The sequence below is a fragment of the Hippopotamus amphibius genome, chromosome 8 (assembly GCF_030028045.1).
Source record: "Hippopotamus amphibius kiboko isolate mHipAmp2 chromosome 8, mHipAmp2.hap2, whole genome shotgun sequence".
Classification (NCBI taxonomy): domain Eukaryota; kingdom Metazoa; phylum Chordata; class Mammalia; order Artiodactyla; family Hippopotamidae; genus Hippopotamus; species Hippopotamus amphibius.
Window position 1 is genome coordinate 123,287,405 of NC_080193.1, and position 20,083 is coordinate 123,307,487.

General features: G+C 40.6%; 1 protein-coding gene across 2 annotated transcripts in view; it reads left to right on the plus strand.

The window, feature by feature from the left end:
• Positions 1 to 20,083, plus strand: part of TTN (titin) — a 269,124-nt gene that overhangs the window by 21,563 nt on the left and 227,478 nt on the right. For both annotated transcript variants that reach the window (XM_057746297.1, XM_057746296.1), the window contains 26 exons: positions 1,081 to 1,374; positions 1,638 to 1,703; positions 2,404 to 2,662; positions 2,879 to 2,942; positions 3,056 to 3,271; positions 4,194 to 4,336; positions 5,310 to 5,515; positions 6,067 to 6,300; positions 6,411 to 6,655; positions 7,552 to 7,808; positions 7,928 to 8,092; positions 8,192 to 8,360; positions 8,467 to 10,160; positions 10,305 to 10,586; positions 11,132 to 11,398; positions 11,496 to 11,768; positions 11,869 to 12,132; positions 12,231 to 12,491; positions 14,164 to 14,424; positions 14,964 to 15,227; positions 15,320 to 15,580; positions 15,701 to 15,961; positions 16,410 to 16,670; positions 17,193 to 17,334; positions 17,423 to 17,588; positions 18,697 to 18,928. In XM_057746297.1, the coding sequence (XP_057602280.1) occupies positions 1,081 to 1,374; positions 1,638 to 1,703; positions 2,404 to 2,662; positions 2,879 to 2,942; positions 3,056 to 3,271; positions 4,194 to 4,336; positions 5,310 to 5,515; positions 6,067 to 6,300; positions 6,411 to 6,655; positions 7,552 to 7,808; positions 7,928 to 8,092; positions 8,192 to 8,360; positions 8,467 to 10,160; positions 10,305 to 10,586; positions 11,132 to 11,398; positions 11,496 to 11,768; positions 11,869 to 12,132; positions 12,231 to 12,491; positions 14,164 to 14,424; positions 14,964 to 15,227; positions 15,320 to 15,580; positions 15,701 to 15,961; positions 16,410 to 16,670; positions 17,193 to 17,334; positions 17,423 to 17,588; positions 18,697 to 18,928 (7,207 nt within the window). The remainder of the gene's footprint in view (positions 1 to 1,080; positions 1,375 to 1,637; positions 1,704 to 2,403; positions 2,663 to 2,878; positions 2,943 to 3,055; positions 3,272 to 4,193; positions 4,337 to 5,309; positions 5,516 to 6,066; positions 6,301 to 6,410; positions 6,656 to 7,551; positions 7,809 to 7,927; positions 8,093 to 8,191; positions 8,361 to 8,466; positions 10,161 to 10,304; positions 10,587 to 11,131; positions 11,399 to 11,495; positions 11,769 to 11,868; positions 12,133 to 12,230; positions 12,492 to 14,163; positions 14,425 to 14,963; positions 15,228 to 15,319; positions 15,581 to 15,700; positions 15,962 to 16,409; positions 16,671 to 17,192; positions 17,335 to 17,422; positions 17,589 to 18,696; positions 18,929 to 20,083) is intronic.

The window sequence follows — 20,083 nt, forward strand, 5'->3', positions numbered from 1 at the left end:
TGCCTTCATGGTGGACTCCGAAGCCCCTCAAGTTTGGTTTCTGAAACTTGCCTGGCAGGATGAGCCTCGGCTAGCACGTGGTTATCTTACACGTCCTGAGAAGACACGAATCCACACAGGCTTCTCTCTGTTTTACATTTTGTGAAAGGTGTTGTGTGACACAGTTCAGCTTTTCCTTATGCTGTGAGACACTTCAGAGTAACTTGAATGAGAATGGATACCAGTAATAAAGACGGACGCTGAGAAATCATGCATGCTCCGTAGAGCAGGATGGAGAGATGGTACTGTGTGGTGGTTGGGCTGGACTGTGGAATGACACAGCCCTGAATTAGCACCCTGGCTCCACCCCCTTATTAGCTCTGTCATCGGGGCCAAGTTAGTACATGTAAAAACCTTAGCGAGTTGACAGGACCTAATAACCTTCAATATTAGTCACAACTGTTCTGATGTTACACATCCAAGCATAGAATCTGAACTTTGTGTGCTTCAAAGGCTTGTAAGGTATATTTAATACCTGTGTTTGGGCTAGTCTCCAATTACTATTGAAACAAATAACCATGGACAGCAACAGAATTAAAAGAGTCAGGAAGCCCTTAAAATATTTCTAAGCGTCTCCATTTTCACCTTTCACACAGATTTGTGGCTGAAGTCTAGATGTGCTATTTTAAAATAGTTCTTAGGAATTAACCAACTATTTAAAATTTTTATTATTTTTGAATTTCCCACTGTAGTATTTTCAAATGCAGCTTCATTGGGATGGTTAAGTGAAAATTCATGACTGAGGTTTAGAAGACCTTCAGTCCCTTTATGATAAGAGCATAAAATAAGAAGCTCTAAATACACCTCTGTAAGAAAGATTTTCAGATATATTTTAGAAACTGGCAAGAATGTTGGTGAGCTTTATACCTGGCTTATCTCTGACTTTTCATTAACTATAAAAGTTATATGAGAACAATAAAAAAGGGACCATATGGAAAATAGATTCAGACTCACCACAGGAATGCTAGTGGCAAAGCACTTCCAAGTGATGACTGGGATGACAGTTAAGTGACTGTATTTTCTGACTCCATTTCCATGTAGGCATCAATAGCCGGTAGCGCTATTGCCACATTACAAAAAGAGTTGTCAGCCACACCTTCTGCTCAGAAGGTCACCAAATCTGTGAAGGCACCTACTGTGAAACCCGCTGAGGCTAGAGTGAGAGCAGAGCCCACCCCTTCACCCCAGTTCCCCTTCATGGACACACCAGAGACGTATAAGAGTCAAGCTGGCATTGAGGTGAAGAAGGAAGTGGGGGTGAGCATCGCTGGTGCCGCAGTCCGTGAAGAGCGCTTTGAAGAGCGCTTTGAAGTACGGCGCGAGCGTGAAGCCAAGGTTGGTCACTGGAGCGCCCGCGGTCTCTTGATCCATTCCTATGCAGCAGGGCCAGGTGCTCGGCCAGTCTGTGCTTCAGAAGTGGTGAGCCAGGCGTCCTGCCTTTCTCCATCACTGTGCTCAGACTTCATTTAATTGAGCATGGTGTGGGTCAGAGCTCTTTTTTCTCAAATTATTTTTATAGTTTTGCGTGTGCTAAGAGTTTATGAGACTTCTGCTCATTTCCTGAGCATGTTAGTAACATCTCTTTGTAAAAATTGTAGATAACAGAAACAGCAAGAGTACCTGCACCTGTTGAAATCCCTGTCACTCCACCAACTTTAGTCTCGGTGAGTAAAGTTGATTGTGTTGGGTGATATGCATATCTAAATAATTTTCGTATATGCAAAGGTCAGTTTCTCAAACTGGAGAATTCCATGAGTGCACTTACAAGTACTAATTTTAAGACCCTATGCTATTTGGCAAGGAAAGGGGGAATTTGGTGTGACAGCCATCAGTCATGTATTCAACAGATTTAATAAGTTTCTGTTATTTGTAAGGCACTTGCAAGACCAATCTAGCCCTCTTTGAAATCTTTGTCTTACTATCAGAGAAAATGTATGTACATAAGCATAATACAATATGGAACGTGACAAGCACATCAACAGGGGGAGGATCCAGAGGAAAGCTAGATTACTTCCAGTTGAAGAGAGCATGGAAAGCTTTGTCGAAGAGGCAGCACTTGCAGCTGAGCCTTCAAGCTTCGTTAGGATTTGACTATGTGCAAAAAACAGAGGGTACAGGGTTGTCCCATTATATGGTATTAATACGGTTCCACCCTATGAACTTGGAAACGCCTTACGTTTAATTCAAACTGGGGATATATCAATTTCCAAGGGAATTTCTTTACTAATATTTCTAGAGTCTTAATCTTATGAAAGCATTTTATGACAGAATGTGCAAGGTCAAACCCCCACATTTGTTACAACATAGAGAGATGATTCATGAATATGCACACATATCAATGCTTCCTTTTAATTCTCTTTTTAGGGCTTAAAAAACGTGACTGTTATCGAAGGTGAATCTGTCACCTTGGAATGCCACATCTCTGGGTACCCATCCCCCAAAGTGACATGGTACAGGGAAGACTACCAGATAGAAAGTTCCATTGATTTCCAGATAACCTTCCAGAGTGGGATTGCTCGTCTTATGATTCGTGAAGCCTTTGCAGAAGATAGCGGGCGATTTACTTGCAGTGCTGTGAACGAGGCTGGGACCGTCAGCACATCCTGCTATCTAGCTGTGCAAGGTCAGTGGCCACACCCCCACCAACCTTCCACACATGCTGTCACTGTCACCTGACACTTCTTTCCACTATACAGTGTCTGCACACCTCGTAGTGGAGTGCCCTTTTGGAATTGAGGGGTTGATTATGGGGTCAGCTTTGCTGTGGTGCTAAGCAGAGGTCACTAATGAAACAAACTAAATATCTGACTTAACAAGAGAAACTTCTGTCTTCTTCTAGTGTCAGAAGAGTTTGAAAAGGAAACAACAGCTGTGGCTGAGAAAATTACTACAGAAGAGAAACGGTAACATGCGTTTGCTAATGAGTTTTTGTTGTAGTACAGTTTTGCTTTTTCAGTCTCTTTCGAATTGGCAAATTGCAGTCCAGAAGCTAATATGAAGGGAATTCTCTTTCCAGCTTTGTCGAGTCAAGAGATGTGGTGATGACAGATACTAGCATCACAGAGGAAGTAGCAGGGCCCGGAGAACCTGCTGCTCCTTTCTTTATTACAAAACCAGTGGTCCAGAAACTGGTGGAAGGCGGGAGCGTTGTATTTGAATGCCAGGTTGACGGCAACCCGAAGCCCCATGTTTACTGGAAGAAGTCTGGTGTTCCTCTAACCACTGGATACAGGTATTTTGATGGCTGAATGATAGAGTTCTCTGTGACTTGTGTGATATGTATGTGAAGCCAAGAGAGAAGTAGAATTTACTTACTCCACCATCCCTCAAAGGTAGGCTCTTTTGTTACGCAGCCTTCACAGTGTGCTTTGAGGTATTTTCATGTTTTCATACAAAGTCTTATTGAGAAACAAAGTTATGTGACAAAAGTGGATGGAAGATACATTTCTTTATATTCTAGTTTGATTCACTTACAGTGCTAGTGAAATGGAGAAAATGGTGTGGATTTTTACACACACACCACATATTCTTTTAGAGAGGATCTGAAACTACTTTCAGTAAAAATGTATAATAATTGTCACTAAAAGATAAAAGAAAGAGTCATGTAATGAGGAAGAAAGCTAGCTATATATGAAAATCTATACTAATAAATTTGCTGCAATTGAATATAAAATTAGGTTTGAATTTCCTGCAACTTAATCTGAAAATGTAAGCATCATATCTTAATAAGAAGAAATATAGTGTACCAAAGGCTTTATATTGAAATGTTTAAAGGACTTTATTGTTTTGATTATTCATTTGATCTTCACACAAAACAATGAACAAAATAATGAGCAAAGAGAAACATCTAAGTGTTTAATGGCCTCATCATTTGCTAACACAAACACTGAAGCCCCTTATTTCCATATGGTTGATTCTAGTAGTAGTATAGTCTATTATTTATTTTAAAGAATATATTGCTGCTATTTAAAATGAAGATTTTCACTTGCTTGGCCCTCATTACCCGTGTTCATGCATTTTCCTCAATTTTCATCCATCTTATAGTTATACTCTGGTGGAGCTTAGTCCCTGTTTAGGATCATTGGATTTTATACCACAAATCCACATAAGGGTTATTTATGGCTGAATTTTTTTGTTTGTTCATTTCCATAAAGATACAAAGTGAGTTATAACAAACAAACTGGCGAGTGCAAGCTGGGGATTTCAATGACTTTTGCGGATGATGCTGGAGAATACACGATTGTTATTCGTAATAAACATGGAGAAACTTCTGCATCTGCCTCCTTGCTTGAAGAAGGTGAGTGCACCTCTGAGGGGTTCCATGTACATGATAAGAATGGAAATGCAGGGAAGCAGCAGTGTTGTGTGATTGTCAAAAGGCCTGTTGCAATATCCTGGTTCTGATACTGGCTCTGTCCCCATCTGCCCCATCTCTTGGCTCAGCTGTATAGGAAATGTTTTAGACCACACAACCTCAAAAGCCATACCGGTGCTGAACTTCAAAGGTTCTAACAATAGGTTTCTTTTTGGTACATTTATTTGTAAGCATATAATGCCTTTGAAAATTCAGGGATTCTGGATCCAGTTGCCTTCCAGATCCAGACAGGTTTTATTGAGATGAAAACAGTGGCAAACTGGAGAGTATATGCCCTGCCTCAAGGGGGCGGTAGCTCCCCACCTCCAATATGTTGTTGCCAGGCACGCAGGTAGCAGGCTCAGTGTTGCTAGAGCTTCTGGTATTTTAAAGAAAAGCTAGAAATCAGGATGTTCGATATTCGTAAGTAATTTGAAAAAAAAATGTAATAGCATTTTAGCTAAACAAAATGTATCTGTAGGTCTCCATTATCTTTGCTTAGATGTTCGCATTTATAGTGGACCATCCCATGTTCTGTCATTTAATTTGCACAAAACCCCTTAGGGTCAGGATAATAATTATCCCCAGTTGGCAGGTAAAGCACTCAAGACCCAGGAAGATAAATGAATTGCCAAAAGCCACATGGCAAATTAGATCTCTAAGGTTGATCCCAAAGACTGATTGCTAATATAAAATTCTCCCTGTGATAGTGGTGGCTGCTTTGACTTGTTAATGTAAGTTTGGGTTTGAAATTCAATCATCTAATAAGTCTATATTGAGCGCTTTGATAGTAAAGTTTGGAAAATCTGGCCTTTGGTTATCAACTTTCCCTGGTGCAGAACTTGCTTGAGTGAACAGTGGCATGAAGGCTTTTTCATAAGAACATTAAAAATTAACTTATGTTCTTAACTCCTAGCTGATTATGAGTCACTGATGAAGTCCCAGCAAGAAATGCTTTACCAGACACAAGTGACTGCATTTGTGCAAGAACCTAAAGTTGGAGAAATAGCACCTGGATATGTATACTCTGAGTATGAAAAAGAGTATGAGAAAGAACAGGCCTTAATTAGGAAGAAAATGGCCAAAGATACTATAATGGTCAGAACTTTTGTGGAAGACCAGGTGAGTATAACAATAGTGACCAAGTAAATCACTTCATACATTATACTCTCCTCCCACAGTGCCCCTCTTTCTCTTTGATACTTTCATTTTCAAGTGATGGGTCAGGGTTAGACTACATAAGCAGGTCCAGGTTCACTGCTGGCGAGGTTGCTTAATCTTCATAACATGTTGTATATATGTCTTTAGAAATAGAGATTCCATGTAAGCAGGAAAAAAAATATTAGCACAACCAAGTTCATCACTGCCAACATTTTTTCATCGGTAGGATGGACATCACATATGTAACCCATACTCTTAGAATACCATTGACCGAAGACACCACAGCATGAGCTGACAAAGGTGACGGCAATGTAGGTTAAAAAACAAAACAAACAATGACCCATCTAATTCTCACTGAAAAGCAAACAAAAAAGCAAAAACAAAAGCCTTCTAGATTTTTCTTCCAGTTAAAAACTTTAATCAAACCTTATCTCTGAAACGAATACTCTTACAGAATTTTTATCAGTCAGCATATATCTTTTTAACAAACTGTCATCTTTTTCACTACGTAGGAATTCCATATTTCTTCCTTTGAAGAGAGACTTATTAAAGAGATTGAATACAGAATAATAAAGACTACCTTAGAAGAACTTCTTGAAGAAGATGGAGAAGAAAAGATGGCAGTTGACATTTCTGAATCTGAAGCTGTTGAAGCAGGATTTGATTTAAGAGTCAAGAATTACAGAATTCTTGAAGGGATGGGCGTTACTTTTCATTGCAAGATGTCTGGGTATCCATTACCCAAGGTAAAATACAAACATTGATCATACTTCCATGCTACTATAAAGACATAAATAGGTTACAATTTAACTATTTTATCTAAATTTTATTGACTTATGCGTGATATTATTTGCAGATTGCATGGTACAAAGATGGCAAGCGCATCAAACATGGAGAGAGATACCATATGGACTTTCTACACGATGGCAGAGCTAGTCTGCGCATACCTGTTGTTCTTCCAGAAGATGAAGGCATCTATACCGCGTTTGCCAGCAATGTTAAAGGAAATGCGATTTGCTCAGGGAAACTGTATGTGGAGCCTGCTGCACCACTTAGTGCTCCGACTTACATACCCACACCAGAGCCAGTGAGCAGAATCAGGTAAGATGTGTGATAATTTGGGTTGAACTAGTGTTTAAATTGTTTAAAACACCAAAGGTCTCAGTAGCAAATTGCTATTGTGGGCGGGGGAGGGGGGGATTGAAGGCTGAGATAGCACAGAAATTTTCCATTCACAATACTGGCGATTGCTTCCTTTTCATTTCTGCCCTTATGGAAGCTGAGCAAAGCATCTTCGTTGTGGAACACGTTACTTATTTTGCCAGGGCTATAGGTAGCGTAATGAAAGCTGCAAAGGTTTATTCAACATCAGATTTTGCATATGTTATCCCTAATTTATACAACAGCCCTGCAATGGAGGGATTGTTATTGCTGTTTTGGAAGTGGGAACATTGTTTCCACGACCCTGTGAAGATTGCCTTAATTCACCCAGCCTGTGTAGTGGTGCCAGCACTTGAAATCTAATCCAAGCCAATCTGGCTGCAATGTATAGATAGAGTTTGGGTTTTTTTCAAATATAATTTCTATGTTTTTTCTCTTCTGGGATAAAGAAGTATGTTTTTCTTTTTCCGTAAATGTATTCAAGTGGTTGTTTAAGCAACCATCATTTATTGAAATATTTTGGTCGTTGAACCAAAAAGGTTTGGCAATGAATTAAACCCAGGTGGTGAGGGCGACACAGTGTTAAGGACCATTCTAAGATTTTGAGGCTGGGTTCCTGGCTGTGTTGAATAACTCCTGACTGGGATTGATAGTATATGACCAACATAGCTTTGGGGACAATAGTAACGTATTCCTTTTTGGATCGTGGTGAGTTCGGGGTATCTTTTAATAGGTACACAAAGTAAACTCTAAAATAACATTAAGAAAGAGGTTCATCGTGCTGAGTTTTCCCTATGCCTCATGAAAATAGTCTGCTTTGCCTTCTTTTTTTTCAGATCCATCTCTCCACGTTCAGTGAGCAGATCTCCAATACGCATGTCCCCTGCACGGATGTCCCCTTCACGGATGTCCCCTGCACGGATGTCCCCTGGACGTAGGCTGGAGGAAACAGATGAGTCACAGCTTGAGAGACTGTATAAGCCAGTCTTTGTTTTGAAACCTACTTCTTTTAAATGTTTAGAAGGACAGACTGCCAGGTTTGACTTAAAGGTCGTGGGTCGCCCTATGCCGGAGACCTTCTGGTTTCATGATGGTAAATATAAGTGTTTGCTCATAAATCATTAAACACAAAAGTAAGCTTATATGTGTGTCTAACAATTTGAAAATAACAACTATTTTAACATTTTTCTCTTTTACTTAATTTTTTTACAGGCCAGCAAATTGTCAATGACTATACCCATAAAGTAGTCGTTAAAGAAGACGGTACCCAATCACTCATTATTGTCCCTGCGGCACCCAGTGATTCTGGGGAATGGACTGTGGTTGCCCAAAACAGGGCAGGAAAATCCTCAATTTCAGTGATTTTAACTGTGGAAGGTATTTGCTCTGAAGATTGTAAAGAAATTACCTTATCACTTGGGTTATAAACAGGTAGTTCAGCCCTACACACTCAGAATCATGACCTTTTTCTTTCAGCTGTGGAACATCAAGTAAAACCAGTGTTTGTGGAAAAACTGAAAAATCTCAACATAAAGGAAGGGTCCCGACTTGAAATGAAAGTCAGAGCTATGGGTAACCCCAATCCTGACATCGTATGGTTGAAAAACAGTGAGATCATCGTACCTCATAAATATCCCAAAATCAGGTAAGTTTGCTTGAAAAATAGTAAAACTAAGCTCATTAAACATATCCAATAACCAAGGAAGCCACAACTGCTTCTGTATTGATGGTTTATTTTCCACTTTTTATAGAATTGAAGGAACCAAGGGAGAAGCCTTCCTTAAAATTGACTCCACTGTCAGCCAAGACTCTGCCTGGTACACTGCAACTGCTATTAATAAGGCTGGCCGAGACACTACAAGATGCAAAGTAAATGTTGAAGTTGAGTTTGCAGAGCCTGAGCCAGAGAGAAAATTAATCATCCCGCGAGGGACGTATAGAGCAAAGGAGATTGCAGCCCCTGAACTGGAGCCCCTCCATTTGCGATACGGCCAAGAGCAATGGGAAGAGGGTGACCTCTACGACAAAGAGAAACAACAGAAGCCATTTTTCAAGAAGAAACTCACTTCCTTAAGACTCAGGCGCTTTGGGCCTGCCCACTTTGAATGCAGGCTAACACCAATTGGTGACCCAACAATGGTGGTAGAATGGCTCCATGATGGAAAGCCACTGGAAGCCGCCAACAGGCTCCGTATGATCAATGAATTTGGGTATTGCAGCCTTGATTACGGAGTTGCATATTCCAGAGACAGTGGTGTCATTACTTGCAGAGCTACTAACAAATACGGAACAGATCACACATCTGCTACCCTTATTGTCAAAGATGAGAAGAGTCTCGTGGAAGAATCTCAATTGCCGGAGGGGAGGAAAGGCTTACAGAAAATTGAAGAATTAGAGCGGATGGCTCATGAAGGGGCCCTTACAGGTGTGACAACTGATCAAAAGGAGAAGCAAAAACCAGACATCGTCTTGTTCCCAGAGCCAGTAAGAGTACTTGAAGGGGAGACCGCCAGATTCCGTTGCCGAGTGACAGGCTACCCTCAGCCCAAAGTCAACTGGTACCTCAATGGGCAGCTCATCCGCAAAAGCAAAAGATTCAGAGTTCGCTATGATGGCATTCATTATCTCGACATCGTGGACTGCAAATCATATGATACAGGTGAAGTCAAGGTCACTGCAGAAAACCCTGAAGGTGTGATAGAGCATAAAGTGAAGCTTGAGATCCAACAGAGGGAAGATTTTAGGTCTGTCCTTCGGCGAGCCCCTGAGCCAAAGCCCGAGTTTCACGTACACGAACCTGGAAAACTTCAGTTTGAAGTACAAAAGGTAGATAGACCCGTTGACACCACTGAAACCAAGGAAATTGTGAGGTTGAAAAGGGCTGAAAGAATTACCCATGAAAAAGTGTCTGAAGAGTCAGAAGAGCTGCGTAGTAAGTTCAAGCGCAGGACTGAGGAGGGCTATTATGAAGCCATTACTGCTGTGGAGCTCAAGTCCCGTAAGAAGGATGAATCCTATGAAGAACTTCTAAGGAAGACAAAAGAGGAACTTCTCCACTGGACCAAAGAGTTAACGGAAGAGGAGAAGAAAGCCCTTGCCGAAGAAGGCAAAATCACTATTCCAACTTTTAAACCTGATAAAATTGAACTAAGTCCTAGTATGGAGGCCCCCAAAATCTTTGAAAGAATCCAGAGCCAAACAGTGGGCCAAGGATCTGATGCACACTTCCGGGTCAGGGTGGTGGGAAAACCAGATCCTGAATGTGAGTGGTACAAAAACGGTGTAAAGATCGAGCGCTCTGACCGAATCTACTGGTACTGGCCCGAAGATAATGTTTGTGAGCTGGTCATAAGAGATGTGACGGCTGAGGACTCTGCCAGCATCATGGTAAAAGCCATCAATATAGCTGGGGAAACCTCAAGCCACGCATTCTTACTCGTCCAGGGTAATTTGCATTTCTTTCGTTAGATGAATCTGTTTTCTATTTATCCGTAAATATCCAGTAGTGTATTTCTTTTTATTTTCTTTTCCCATTATCCAAATTGTGAATTTAATTTAATGTGCTTTTTTTTTTCCCTTTTTCTTGTAGCCAAGCAATTGATCACTTTCACACAGGAATTACAAGATGTTGTTGCTAAGGAAAAAGACACCATGGCAACCTTTGAATGTGAAACCTCAGAGCCATTTGTCAAAGTGAAATGGTATAAAGACGGTGTGGAGGTTCACACTGGAGATAAATACAGGATGCACTCTGACAGGAAAGTTCACTTCCTCTCCATCCTGACAATTGACACATCTGACGCTGAAGACTATAGCTGCGTGCTTGTGGAAGACGAAAACGTGAAAACAACGGCTCAGCTTATTGTCGAAGGTAGTAAATAATGATTTCATTCTTAAGTTTTAAAGTCACCTTTAGTATGTGATAAAATTACCTATGCAGTTTTCACTTCATAAAAAGAATTGCTTGGGAAGTAAACATAAGCTCCATAGCAAGACTCACGAATTTGTACTGCTAATTAAGAATACTGACAATTTTTTATTTTTTATTTTTTGGCCGCACCATGCGGCATGTGGGATCTTAATTCCCCAACCAGGGATTGAACCCCCACCCTCCACAGTAAAAGTGCAGAGTCCTAACCACTGGACCACTGGGGAATATTTGACAATTTGGATTTTTTTAAAGCAAGGTCATTTTGATGTCTTGTTTTTAAATTTTTTATTGAGATATAAGCCAGTGTTTTAAAAATAATTTTGAAATTAAAGTAACTCCTTTTAATTGACAATTTATTTCTCAGTTCAACAGTTAGATATTAAGAATATTCCTGACAGTATGGGGGATAAGAGAAATTTTCTCTATCCCAAGTCTAGATACGTAACTCTCCAGGGAAATTAACTTCTCCTTATCTTATGCCTCAGGTGCGGTCGTTGAGTTTGTGAAAGAACTTCAGGACATAGAAGTTCCAGAATCATTTTCAGGAGAGTTAGAGTGCATTATAACCCCAGAAAATATAGAAGGCAAATGGTATCATAATGATGTGGAGCTTAAATCCAATGGCAAGTACACAATTACATCCCGCCGTGGGCGTCAGAACCTCACAGTCAAGGATGTGACCAAAGAGGACCAGGGAGAATACAGCTTTGTTGTCGATGGGAAAAAGACAACCTGTAGACTAAAGATGAAACGTAAGCCTTCCCCTTCCTGTCAGCCTGCAGTGAGCATCACTATGGCTTATTGATAATAAGTGATTATAATGTTCTTTTTTCTCCCCATGTTTCACAGCCCGCCCCATTGCTATCCTACAAGGACTCGGTGATCAAAAAGTCTGTGAGGGTGACATTGTTCAGCTTGAAGTTAAAGTCTCCTTAGAGAATGTGGAAGGTGTCTGGATGAAAGATGGCCAAGAAGTGCAGCCAGGTGACAGGGTTCACATTGTGATAGACAAGCAATCACACATGCTGCTTATCGAAGACATGACTAAGGAGGATGCCGGACATTACTCTTTCACCATTCCTTCCCTTGGACTGTCAACCAGCGGGCGCGTCTCTGTCTACAGTGAGTGTGACTTACGTTGTCTTATGTGTATGCTGTCAAGTGAGCACGTTTCCAGCAAAATTCGTATTCACAAATCTTGTGTGTGTGTGTGGTTTTGCAGGTGTTGATGTAATAACACCTCTAAAAGATGTCAACGTGCTTGAGGGCACCAAGGCTGTGCTCGAATGTAAGGTCTCAGTCCCTGATGTGACTTCTATTAAATGGTACTTAAATGATGAACAAATCAAGCCTGATGATCGCGTGCATGCCATTGTCAAAGGCACTAAGCAGCGACTTGTGATTAACCGGACCCATGCTTCAGATGAAGGACCTTACAAGCTGATGGTTGGCAGAGTTGAAACCAGCTGTGATCTCTCTGTAGAAAGTAAGAATTCTTCCATCTCCATCTCACTTAGTATTATTTTAAGCATTCTATTTTCCCAGTTTAATAGTAACCAAGTGATTATTTTATTTTCCCCCCAGAAATTAAAATTATCAGAGGTCTTCGTGACCTTACCTGTACGGAAACCCAAAATGTGGTCCTGGAAGTTGAACTGTCCCACTCAGGAATTGATGTCTTGTGGAATTTTAAGGACAAGGAAATCAAACCCAGTTCTAAGTATAAAATTGAAGCTCATGGAAAAATATATAAGTTGACAGTTCTAAACATGATGAAAGATGATGAAGGGGAATATACATTTTATGCTGGAGAAAATATGACATCTGGACAACTTACCGTAGCAGGTTAGTACATTTATCATTTAACCTAAATTCTTATATGGGGAAGTTGTTTTAACTTAAGAAATCATTGCTCATTTCCTCCCAAATTCCCACCAGTTTCCCACTTCCCTGCCTCTGCTTATGCTATTCTCAAAACCAGTAGTACCTTCGACACTGTTCCCATCAACCTGAATTCCAAATGTTCTTCCAGGTTGTCGTAGCTCAAATGCCATCTCCTCTGTGAAGCCTTCCTTGATCTTCCTATTTGTAGAATGTCTTACTCCTCCAACCTCAGGATCACTTCATGTGTGTCGCTTTCATGACCCTTACTCACATACTTGTTTTATTCCCCATTTCTTCTTCCCACACCTGAGTAGACGCTTCCCAAATCTGGAATTGCTTCTTTCTCATGTTCATATGGTCCAATATGTTGCACGTGATAGATTGATGGATAGACATTTGGACTGAGTTTTATTTAAACTCTCCTACTGGAAAGATGTATTCCTTTTTTATTGCTCTTGTTTCACTCACTTTTCCTTCCTTTGTTCCCTTCAACTTTTTAATGAACCCAATGAATATTTTAAAAATAAACCTCAATGTATGTGTCTTTGTGTCTCTTCCTGTGACACAAAGTATAACATTCTCAGCAGAAGTCACTAGCTTTAAAATGAAGACTCAAAAGTCTAAACCAGTTGTCCAGAAAAAACTAGAAGTCATCTTTAATTTGTTCGGTGCATTACAATTTAGGTTTTGAGGCATTGGAATATGACACTGAGATTAAATTGTGTAGTCCATGGCATCTGGTACATAAGCAAGTCAAATGGGTATAGTGTGTCTTCTTTGGTATGAAAATTTCATGATTTATATTTTATTGCAATATAAGATTTCCTCAGAGATTTGATCATGAAACAACTTCTGAAACAAAATTTGAGATTCTGCACTTTGATACACTTAATATAAATTACATGTTTTTAAATATGTGAAAACAAGAAAGAACTATGAGCTTCTATGTGATTTCACGCAACATTTTTAAGGTGCCTGCTGCAGGCTAGATGCTGCTGGCAACCCAGAATACGAAACTGAATAAGGCGTGGTATTTTTCTTTGAGGAATTCACAATATAGAGAAGGACAGATACCTTAGCAGCTAACTTGCGGAAGGAATAATTATTTCTGCCAGTGGATCCTGGCACTGGAGGCAGTGAGGGAAGACTTCATGGAAGTGATGACGTTTGTCAAAACAGTGATTTTTAGTATACAGGAATCCCTGATCTTCTAGAAACATTGGTGGCTATTTTGTTCAGCACAATTTTTCCCAGTCAAATATGAGACATATTTTCAGGAAATTGTCCTTAGAAGACTAAGCAGAATGCTTTTGAAGAAGGAACTGAGTTACAGGCCATCCATGAGGTGTGCTTCACTTTAAGGTCCTCAGAATTGCGTATAACTTAACCGTTGCTTTTCCTTTGCAAAACCTTCCTGATTCCAGTAGTTGCCCTGGTTATCAGTGACACATACTTAGAATGAGGGGTTTCTGTGATACCTTCTCAAAGTGGGTAAAAATAATTTTATTAGACATTTCATGATGTTCAAAATCATGTTTTAAAGTGTGATGTTTTATATTTAATCGTGCAAAGGTTTTTTTTGTTGGATAAATGTTTTTAAAAGACTCACACTTGCGTTTCTCTTGTTCCAAAGGGGGTGCCATCTCTAGGCCACTTACAGATCAGACTGTAGCTGAGTCCCAGGAAGCTGTGTTTGAATGTGAAGTTGCCAACCCAGATTCCGAAGGAGAATGGTTGAAGGATGGCAAACACCTGCCACTGAGTAAATACATCAGAAGTGAATCTGATGGCCACAAAAGGAGACTTATCATTGCTGCCACCAAACTGGATGACATTGGAGAATACACCTACAAGGTGGCCACTTCCAAAACATCTGCCAAACTCAAAGTTGAAGGTCGGTGATATAATAACAGATGTATTCACTTCAAATCATATGATTTTTTGACAGTTATTCTAAAAGTCAAATGGTATAATCATTTTGGATGCCATAAATCCTCATTTTGTAAAATCATTATAAACTCTCGAACTTTCTTTCTGAGCCATATACCACAAGGTGCAAAATTGCTTAAGAGTTTATGTGAAGAAGCCGTGTCTTAGGTCCCAGCTCTGTGGAGCAGGAAATTCGATGCTCGCATTCTGTATTCTTCTTTCACTCTTATCTAATCCATTGATAAAGCTGTTAGTATACAGCTATGCAAGCTTCATCTCATTCAAGTATAGAAAAGACATTATACAAGGTACATTTCAAACTAGATCCCAGGTTTTCCTGAATAATCTCAAAGTGTCTTTTAAAAACTTTGGAGATGCTGCTTAACTGCAAATTCTCTGCTAACCATTCTTTTGCAAGATGACCAGCAAACAATCTTATTCAGGACTTCTCTTACTCGATGGTCTCATCTTTATTTTCTAAACCAATCATAAATTTGTCTTCAGCTGTCAAAATTAAGAAGACTTTGAAGAACCTCACGGTGACAGAGACACAGGATGCTGTTTTCACTGTGGAGCTCACACACCCTAATGTAAAAGGTGTCCAGTGGATCAGAAACGGCGTTGTGCTGGAGTCCAATGACAAGTATACCATCTCAGTCAAAGGAACAGTTTACTCTCTGAGAATCAAAAACTGTGCCGTCGTGGATGAATCTGTTTATGGCTTCAAGCTTGGAAGGCTGGGAGCCAGTGCCAGACTGCACGTTGAGAGTAAGTTGACTTAGCAACGCTTTACAAGTAGCCAGCTCATGGTTACCGTAAAGTTAACCATATCACTAAATGGCTTCAACTTTCCTCACCAGCCGTCAAGATCATTAAGAAGCCAAAGGATGTGACTGCCTTGGAAAACGCCACCGTTGCCTTTGAAGTGAGCGTTTCCCATGACACAGTGCCAGTAAAATGGTTCCACAAGAATGTGGAGATTAAGCCGAGTGACAAACACAGGCTGGTCTCAGAAAGGAAGGTCCACAAACTGATGCTGCAGCACATTTCCCCCGCGGACGCTGGGGAATACACAGCTGTGGTGGGGCAGTTGGAATGTAAAGCGAAACTATTCGTGGAGAGTAAGTATGAGGCAGCCCCTGTGGCATTTCTAGGTGATCTCCACGTATTCATTTGTTTGTTTGCTTCATCTTTTGTTAAAATAAAATACGTTAACCGAAGCGCTTTTTGATTTTCCCAAGCATTACATATTACAAAAACCATGAAAAACATTGAGGTACCTGAGACCAAAACTGCCTCCTTTGAGTGTGAGGTCTCCCACTTCAATGTGCCTTCCATGTGGCTGAAGAATGGGGTGGAGATTGAGATGAGTGAAAAGTTCAAGATCGTGGTGCAGGGAAAACTCCACCAGCTGATCATCATGAACACCAGCACAGAGGACGCAGCAGAATACACATTTGTCTGTGGCAATGACCGAGTCAGCGCCACCCTGAAAGTGACCCGTAAGTAAAATATATGTATATATATTTTAAATTTTTTAATTCTACATATATGTGTATATATATAAATACATACATATATATGTATAATATGCAATAGACTCATTGCTATTCCATAGCCTACACTTTTTCTTCCTGACCAGTTACCTTGATTGAAACATCTACGGTGTTCACACTGAGCTAGGCATCTGGATAAAATTTTCCATTAGGACAGCATTGGAAACCTACATATAAAGATGCTCCAATGTCTATCGCTTGCTCTTTCTGTTCCTCTGTCACTTGACATTGTCCTGGAGAGGGGTACCTGGAAGGGATCATGGCTCATCTCTCTGAACTGTGATCACCTAAACAGACATACTGAGAACATTCCAGGTTTTCACTCTGTGCCTATTATAACCCACATCGTATTGACATGAAATCTCCTTGGGTGTGTCTCCTTCCCCCTTTGCAGCAATCATGATTACATCCATGCTGAAGGACATCAATGCTGAAGAAAAAGACACCATTACCTTTGAGGTGACGGTGAACTATGAAGGCATCTCTTACAAGTGGTTAAAGAATGGCGTGGAAATCAAATCAACTGACAGATGCCAGATGAGAACCAAAAAGCTCACTCACTCACTGAACATCAGGAATGTTCACTTTGGGGATGCTGCTGAGTACACCTTTGTGGCTGGAAAAGCTACCTCGACAGCCACTCTTTATGTGGAAGGTATGATTTCATAAATGTCACACCTGTAAAAAAATAAATGGCAAACACACTATATAAAATTTTAGTGCATCAGCTAATGAATGAATACATAAAATGAGGTATATTCCATGCAATGAAATATTATTCAGCAATAAAAAGGAAGTACTGATACATGCCACAACATGGATGAACCTTAAAATACTTTAAACCAACTGAAAAAAAGCCAGTCACAGAGGAACACATATTGTATGATTCCAGTTTTAGGAAAAGTGCAGCATGCACAGGTCCATCGAGACATGGACTGGTGCCTAAGTCTGAGGGGAGGACCATGGGAGGGATCTGGAGGGTGATGGCTAAGGGTTACATGGTTTCTTTCGGGGGTAATGAGAATGCTTTGAAATTGATTATGTTGATGGTTACACAACTCTGAATATACTGAAAACCACTGAATTGTATGCTTTCAGTGCATGAATTGTATAGTATGTGAATTATATCTTAGCAAAGCTGTTAGAAAGATTAATTTTTTTACATGCTGTTCTCCAGCTCGTCATATAGAATTTAGGAAACACATTAAGGACATTAAGGTTCTCGAGAAGAAGCGAGCCATGTTTGAGTGTGAAGTTTCTGAACCTGACATTACTGTGCAGTGGATGAAAGATGGCCAAGAGCTTCAACTTGTGGACAGGTCTGTTGGTTTTTTTGTCACATCCTGGTGATCCCCAGTTTCCTTTGAGTCATCATACATTAAACCTCAATTTCCATTTCCTCCATAGAATAAAGATACAGAAGGAGAAATATGTCCACCGCCTTCTGATCCCATGCACCCGGATGTCTGACGCCGGGAAGTACACAGTGGTGGCTGGAGGCAACATGTCCACTGCCAACCTCTTTGTAGAGGGCAGAGACGTTCGCATCCGAAGCATTAAAAGGGAGGTTCAGGTAACTGAATTTTTGGACAAATCGTGAACAGTTCCTTGTCTATCATTTTGTCACTTAATTTTTTGACTTTTAAATTTTCTAACCACAGTCTTCTAAAAAAATGAAATCAGCTTATCCCTTCTGGCTTACACTCTAATGCTGACATCAACTTAGTCACAGTTTCCTCTCACTTAGGGAATAAGTGTGTCCTTCGCAGCTGTCTAAATACTTTAATGAAAGCAGCTGTGGAAGCTTCACTGTCTAATAAATGGCCAATTGCCAAGCAGCACCAACCCAAAAAGAACTGAAATTTACATTGTGGTGTTTGCACAGCAACTGGCGTTAAGGGAATTCAGAGCAAGGTGGCATTTTCTCAGAAGCCTTCTACCATGGAGAGGCAGCTGTGTAGGGACTTGGCTGGGAGCACTCCCTCTGAGGTCCAAGAGCAAGACCAGCTTCAGCACAGCTGGATTCCTAGCAGGGATGCTGAGCGAACACCTTCGTTCTTGACTGCACAAGTAGAAGCTGCCCTCATGGGTACCAGTCTTCCCACGTGGCGTAACAGAGATAACCTGTGAAGAGAAGTGTCACTTGGGTTCACATTTATCATGTGGCTCATCCAAGGAGAGCCAGGTCCTACAGGGCTTAGGCCAGAGTGAAAAAGCCCTCAATGCATACTCAGATAACCTGAGTATCTCCTCCATCCCTTACTGACCAATTCTGAACCTTGATTTCCTTACTTTTAAAAATGAGGATACTAGTTCCTACCTAGCCTACAAGATTATTGTTCACATCATATGAAATCAAATTGAATAGTAACTTAAAGGAGCTTTGTCGCTGTACAGCCCTCAGATGTAAAGTGCCATTAATTCTGTTATGAGTAACTAAGACGCCAACATTTAAGGATGAAATCATAGCCTCCGTGCAGATGTAAGCAAAAGAAGTATGGGCACCCTTTGTGCAAGGATATGCAAGACAGCTTAGAACGTGCTATAACCAGCACATACCAACTTTCTGTGTCATGATATGTAGGTTTGGCAAGCTCTTCAAATGAGCTGTGTTAGAAACAGATTAAAACTGAAAGGAAACCAGGGCTTCAATTTTCTTTTTTCTGTTGCTCCATTAAAAGGTTATTGAGAAACAACGTGCTGTGGTTGAGTTTGAGGTCAATGAAGATGATGTCGATGCCCACTGGTATAAAGATGGCATTGAAATCAATTTCCAAGTTCAAGAACGACACCAGTATGTGGTGGAGAGAAGAATCCACCGAATGTTTATCTCTGAGACCAGGCACAGTGATGCCGGTGAATACACCTTCGTGGCAGGAAGGAACAGGAGTTCTGTTACCCTCTATGTCAATGGTAGGTAGAGATGTTAACCTATTTTGTGCATCCACCTGTAATAATCTTCCCCTTCAACTTAGTAAATTTCTGGTAGTTCCTGGGCAATTTCTCAAGAACCCATGGTACTCATATGTTTGAAGCTATTACATTTACTTTCATGTTATGCCTGTGGAAAAGGGATGATAGCTGTTAAAAGGACCAAGATGTCATTTCCAGAAGGCACCTTATTTAGTTGGTCAATATTATCAAACTTTCACTCTGTATCAATTATAATAGACCCCAAATGGGTTTCTAGGTACAGCATTCAGCTGTTCTAGTTCTCTGCCCTTGGCCCTAACTGCTTGACTACTAGTAGCACTATTAAGTGATGGGGCATTTCCAGCCTCTAGTAGGGCATGCCTGGGAGAACCTAGAAAGCCACAGGCGAGTTCCAAGTCTTAGGACCAGGGGCTCTGACTTTAGAGGATTCCACATGGTACCAGGTCCTCAGAGGAGCACCATTAAGCCATCCACTTTCCTCATTAGAAACCTTAAAGCTGAATCTGAGGCTGATCTAGATCTGAGACTAGCCTAGAAGCAGAGACAATGGAGCCTCCATCCCTGTCCTGACCTTGGGCCCTACCTATCTGAACAAATACCCCTGAGACAGATGAAGGAACACTAAGAGTAATCTCGGGTTTCATAAAAATGAACCTTATTGCCAACATTCCCTTGGTTCCTAGAAGACCAAATGGTCATGGTATCCAGTTATTATTATTTCTATATTAGTGGTAGAGAAACTGAGGCACAGAGAAGTAAAGGTCTTCCATACGGACATGTCAGAAACCAGCCTCACAGAAGTCACTTCTCCCCATTTCTCGGTTCCATGAACAACCCAGTTTCCCTCAGTCATCACAGCACCAAGAATATGTTTTAATTAGCATAATAATAAAGCTGAATTTTTTTAGTCACCAATTGCCTTTAGATCTAAAATGACATTCATTCATTCAAACATACCAGTTGTACTTCACTGGCACCTGTATATTAAAAAATGACTATGACATATACACAAATACTTGCAAAACAAACAAACCTGAATGGGATGAGTCATCTTACCACGTGATTTGCCCAAATGACTGTTAAAATAGGTAGCGTGTTCTAGCATTCTTTAAGGACTGTCCATTGCCACCCTGA